At 36.0% G+C, this 6,000-nt stretch overlaps 1 protein-coding gene across 1 annotated transcript; it reads right to left on the bottom strand.

Moving 5' to 3' along the window:
* Positions 1-553: 553 nt before the first annotated feature.
* timm17a (translocase of inner mitochondrial membrane 17 homolog A (yeast)) lies at positions 554-4,323 on the bottom strand. Its single transcript, XM_067431581.1, has 6 exons — positions 4,230-4,323; positions 3,290-3,389; positions 3,106-3,169; positions 1,790-1,918; positions 1,526-1,636; positions 554-1,418 (listed from the first exon to the last, which is right to left on the bottom strand). The coding sequence occupies exons 1-6, from the start codon at positions 4,253-4,255 to the stop codon at positions 1,348-1,350; spliced, it is 501 nt and encodes a 166-aa protein (XP_067287682.1). The 5' UTR covers positions 4,256-4,323; the 3' UTR covers positions 554-1,347.
* Positions 4,324-6,000: the final 1,677 nt, after the last annotated feature.

The raw sequence follows: 6,000 nt of genomic DNA, 5'->3' as shown, positions 1-6,000 counted from the left end.
GGGGTGGCGGTGGCACCGGCTTGGGCCCGTCATCGCTGCTCGCAGCTTTAATTACACTTGATTTCTTTCTTTCTTTCGATACTGACTTTCAAAAGCTCTCTCTAGAAACATAATTGCCATTTTAAAAACGTTGTCAACAATTAAAAAAGACTCAATTTTAAATAGATTTCAATACTAAACTGACGTTGGAAAGGTGCTTTTGCGATTTAGATTTAACTCATCCTTTTTCATTTTCTTTCCAAAAGGAAAATTACATTTCTCTCAACCAATGTGTCCCACATTTTATGATGATTTAATTTTTTCTTTGTCTTCTTATCGGCTAATTTTGTGGCATTTAAAGTTACATCTACATTTTTTTAAAAAATATGCTTGCTGTGCAGTGCACCACTATAAGGCTATACTTCCCTATAGTGGATGATACTATTTTACTTTTATTTGTTTAATGGATAAACTTCGAAATGGAGGTATTCACAGAGAAGCCGTTGCCATATAACAATAATAATATAGTAAATTATACAATGACATCTATGTGCTTTTCACACAGACCACCACAGTAGTAATAATTAGTTTATTTACTATGTTTCTCAGCCTAAACTGGCTCATATATCCATCAGAAAAGACAACTCTGTCCATTCACCAATTTCTTCTCTGCTGCATTTGAACAAAACTGCTAATATTCACTGTAGGGAAATACTTAAAGTACAATACAGCATACATCTTGAAACATCTTTGAGGATGTTGTGCAAGAAAATAAATAGCTACTTCAAAAAGTAAATTGTGAAGGAACATCATTTGCAAAAGAAGGCATGGACCAGTCGATAAAAATGCCCACTATGTATATACGATCTTGTTAAAGCCTATAAGAAAGTTTACATTAAGGCAAACAATCAGTGCACAGGCAAGCATTGAACTCTCTGAGGCGAGCACGCGCACACACACACACACACACAAAATAGTATTCACACATAAAACAAACACTTTATACAGCCAAATAATTGGGGCTCAACATGAACAACCTAGCATGACAAACAGTATACGTATTGCTTCATCAAACATTTCCAGCTGTGTCAGCGACAAAATGAGGTCACAGAAAACAAAAACATGAGGATGAGAAAACAGTTCTGAGTTTGATTTCCTTTTGACTTAAATAAGGTGACCCAAAAGCCAATGACAAGGCTGAGAATAGCAGAAGGCATTCGCAATAATAGGGACAATATAGTGATTGCCCTTCATATTCCCTCCGTCGCAGTCATTCATGGTTGATGGCATGCTCTGTTGATGAATGAGGTCCTCTTTAAATTCAGTGTCTCAGTTGAGTTCATGGAATAAGAAGTTTTAAAGGACTTCTCATTGGTACTGTCTATAGTCTCCGAATGATGAAGCAGGCATGGGAGCAGGCTCTTCTGCAAACTGTGGGCCTGTAGAGGGAAGATTGTGTTGGTTGATTTAAATGTATATATTACTTTGAAATTTTTGCATTTTAAAAAGTTTTATTCAATCTCCAAGGATGACCTGCCACACTTACCAGTTGGGAATTGCGCTGAGGCGAACCTTGTGAGCAGAATTCCTGCACCTTCTATTAATGCAAGCAGTATACCTCCCATTGCAGCAGAGCCAAACATGGCCACTGGTCCATCTGGGATAAGACAAAAATTAATATAACAGAAAATTATATACAAAAGAATATTAAAAGAAAATAATGCAGTTTAAATATTTATAAACTGGCAAGGAATTAGAACTTGCATGTGTGTCCAAATCATTATCCACATTATTTTGGGATTTGACTTACTTCTTGCTGCTAAAATGGCTCCTGTCATGGCTCCACTTGTGATTGAGTTCCAAGGGTCTTCTTTGCCCCTTACCTTCACTAGCCCACAATCTATCATGGAGAAGAGGCCACCCCATACAGCAAAGCTTCCTAATAATGAACAAATATTTCTATTTTGTCAAATATTTTAAAGTAAAGTTGAATTATTAGCCAATGACATTGTCCACATCACACGTCTTGGCTGCTTCTAGATATAAATATTGATCAAAAGCCTAATCTGTTCATTATAGAAAGCGATGAAGTCGCTTTAGAAAATTTGGACTAAACCGCTTAATTCATATGGATTAGTTTCATGGAACTAATGAAATTTTCTTCGTCAATATATCTCTTTATGAACTTCAGACTGCAGGCAAACATGGCCACATGTGAGATCTGTTCTTTTCATGACAGCGTGAACATCACAAACCACAAGGAATCTGATTTTTCAATTCTGATTTGTGCCCCCTCCATATGTGGTACTAAATCCAAAACAGGTCTGATGGTGTGCAATGTGACCGCAGTCCTAACAGTCACAATGGAATTCATGCGACTTTTTATGTCACATTTGTCCCTCGGCTAAAAATATTTCTAATCACACATTTATATTAATAAGCCAAATCATAATAATGAGTCTAAACTTCCTACCCATAGCTTGCCAGAGCACACCGGCAAAAGTAATGATTATGAATGTGCTGGGAAAAAAACAGCAAGGAGACTGTGAACAATTTGTTGATATACTACCACAAGGACCGACTGTTAACAATCTGTCCCTCGCAGACTGCGTGACTTCGCCACAAGGTTAACTAACCGTCTAATACAAGTTTTGAGAGTCTCTTTTAGTTGACTCTTAGGGGGCAGCCCTAGATTTTACATACCCAAAGTTATCAAGACGGTAAAAGATAGTCAGGGAAGGACAGTGATGTGTCTGAGATCATAAGTATTACAATGGCTGCTCTATATATAATCAAAACACAAGGGATTGTATCATAAATGTTTAAAAACTCTGATCTCTTTTTCGTAGTCTTTGTTTATTTTTATATTGACCGATAAATTGCTGGCTTTCGTGGCAGTGTGAAAGTAGCCAAAGCGGTAGTTCCGTAGCACTCAATGGAGAGAAAAGAACTGGCTTAGATTTTATTAAAAATATCTTAATTTGTGTTCCGAAGATGAACGAAAGTCTTATGGACTTACACATGGGTCAGGGAATTGTGGGGGGAAAAATCCTAACTTCAAACCATTGAACTGTAATGCATCACTCAGCATACATGTGACAATTACATGTGACCTTTGAACATTACCTCCTAGTTGTGGAGCTCTGGTCCTTATGGCTGTCAAACTACCCCTCATTCTGTGATTCATTCCCTAAAATGGAGAAAAACCAAAACACTAATGACCTAAAACTGGGCACAAAAGTACTACAGGCCCTTAACTTCAAGTAAAAAAAACACTGGTCAATGAGCAGCAGCACAGAGAATTACTCACAGAGGGAGAGTTTCTAAAGCCTTTGACGGCCTGGAAGATTCCTCCACCGATGGCCCCCATGGTGAAAGCACCCCCACAGTCGTCCACTATCCTCCAGGGACTGGGAAATGACAGTAAGAGGTCATGATAATGAGAACAATACAGTATATGAAGTTTATTTCTGCTACTACTAACGACCCTTGCAAAACAGTACTCTGATAAACATTTACATGTTTATATATGGCACATCTCTAAAATTACTTTTGTGTTTCATTTTATTTTAAGGTCTTGCTCTTGTTACAGAGTATTTATACAAATAAGTACCGATTAATAATAATGAACAACATGAAATTACTGTTTAATTAGGGTTAGAGTTTGGGTTGTAATTAATCATATATTTACTATTTTTACTGTAGTAAGTGTGCAAGATGAGTAACAGAAACAGACACTGTAAAATAAAGTGTAAACCATTCTTGTTAGTGGAAATCCTACTCGAGGAAGTATCTATAATGTCGCCCAATAAACTACAGAGAAAACGAGTAAATAAGAAATTTCTCTAGTAACCATGCTTTCACGTCCTATTAGCCAGGTGATCTACAGATCCTACTTACCATATGTTAATAGAAATAATAGCCTATATATTATGTTTAAAAGTTTAATAGATTAAACATTGAAACAATATAAATATATATATCAACATTAAACATAACATAACAACTAAATTAACCGATCACCGGCAGAACAAGGTCATGTGCGGGACTGACAGCAAGAAGCCTTTACTGAAGGACATCGTGTTACCTAACAACCATTAAACCATCATATCACACTATTTCAACCGTCAATCAGCCTGACAATTATTCAGACCGTATAAATAGTAAAGGATATTTTAACAGCTATAATAACAAAAAATATAAATGTTCGAAATGTATAAAACAATAAGTTGTTTGAACTGTCGGCTCACCATGGCTCCCTCGCGTACTCCTCCATTTTGTTCTTTTCCTGTTCCTACTGACGTAACAAGACACGTGCTGTTGCAGTGAGTGACGTAAGGTTATTCGCGTGCTCCCTTTGCTGTCTTTTTCTTTGTGATCGAGGCCCCTCTAGTGGCAGTATGCACACAAACTCTCCAATAATAACCAACATTTACAATGAGATAATGCATTATAAAGAGGTCCCCAAAATGTGTGTAGCTGTAGCAACTCATAATGTAATAACAGCACATAGCCTTATGTAAAAACTGTGCATAATGTAATAGGATTTACATTATTATTGTAATAAAATATTCATAATGTAATTTTTTTTCTTCAAAATGTAATAAAATCTTGAGCTCATAATGTAAAAATGTAAAAATTGTTATTAGGAGCTCAAGATTTTATTACATTTTGAGAAAATTATTACATTATGAACATTTTGTTATAATGATAATGTAATAGGCTACATTACGTGCTGTTATTAGCATAGCTGAGTTGCTACAGGCCTCAACTTGTTGCTTCACACATTGTTTTTATAGGGAATAAACAAAATAGAAAACTATATATTGTAGCCTAACAGTGCTTCAAACTCGAATTTTGACTTAAAGCCTAATTTATGTTTCATATCAGAATTATGCCTGAAAAACTTTATCTTGCTTTAAATTTTAAAAATTAAAGTTGTCAAGTGGCTAATAAAACTGTATGATAGCTTTTCCTTTATGTTAGAGCATCTTTGTTGCGCTTGCGCCCAGAGGAGATGGGGCATTATTAAAAATTAGTTGATGGCTCTGCAATAAAACAGCTCAAAAATCTCTCTCCTTCATGTCGCCTTCTAAGTTATTGCTCAGAGTCCGACATGTGGTTGGCTATGTTTCCATTATTAGGAAGGGGAAAGGAATGAGATGCAGACTGAGCCTGCATTGAGAAATGACCAAATATAGACATTTCAGCAGTCCTTAGGGTTAGTCCGGGGCAATCGAAATATAAACTAGCTTGCTTCAATATTAATCAACTTTCAGACAGCAGTTTCAGAAGACCATTTCAAAAGGGTTCTGTAAAAGATTGACAACAGATCATTGAGCGAGTGCTTATCCCACCAGTGATCTAAGCATTGAAATAAGCACCTGCATCTGAAGATCGTAATTCTATTACTGAATTACCTAAGCCTTTTAATCTTGTAACCTGTGACCAGGTTAAATGTAATTTATAATGATCACAAGTGGTGTGTTCTTTTTTTGTTTCTCATGTTTTTGTCCTATACCCTTTATGTATAGGCTAGTTCTTTATTCTGGTGACCAAATGAGCTAAGCAGAACTGCGTGGCATTAGCAACAATGCATTAGATCACTGGTTTTTCCATGCCTAAGGAACTCATTGTAGCTCTGGAAGCGTGCTACAGTCCTTTATAGGATCTGAGTGATCAGTTATTCACTAACACTAGAAGCATTCATCTATGGTTCTGAAGTGGGCCTTAAAGCTTTTACAGCATTTGCTTATCCCCAAAAAATTACTCTAATGGTTAGATTGGAGTAAATTAAAAAATTCTTAGTATTGCGTAATGTTTAGTATTGTGAATTACTTAGATTGCATTAGTTTATCTGACTCTAATAATGTTGACAGTTACGGATAGTTCATCGAAACAAAATAGTCAAGTACTCATCATCATGTCTTTTTAAAACTGTATGATTTTCTTTCTTTTGTGGAACATAAAAGAAGATATGATGACAGAATTTTAACTTTTTGGGTGGAGTATCCCTTTAAG

This window comes from Pseudorasbora parva, chromosome 22 (genome assembly GCF_024679245.1).
Source record: "Pseudorasbora parva isolate DD20220531a chromosome 22, ASM2467924v1, whole genome shotgun sequence".
NCBI classification, from domain to species: domain Eukaryota; kingdom Metazoa; phylum Chordata; class Actinopteri; order Cypriniformes; family Gobionidae; genus Pseudorasbora; species Pseudorasbora parva.
This window is presented reverse-complemented; position numbering and strand designations above follow the sequence as displayed.

Bases quoted from the DNA above. Each gene is read 5' to 3' on its own strand.
- timm17a (XM_067431581.1), bottom strand. From the start codon at position 4,255: ATGGAGGAGTACGCGAGGGAGCCATG. The intron at 1,919-3,105 runs GTAATGTTCAAA...GTTCATTATTAG, and splicing joins CAGAGCTCCACAACTAGGAG to GAAGCTTTGCTGTATGGGGT. The intron at 1,637-1,789 runs GTAAGTCAAATC...GTCTTATCCCAG, and splicing joins AGCCATTTTAGCAGCAAGAA to ATGGACCAGTGGCCATGTTT.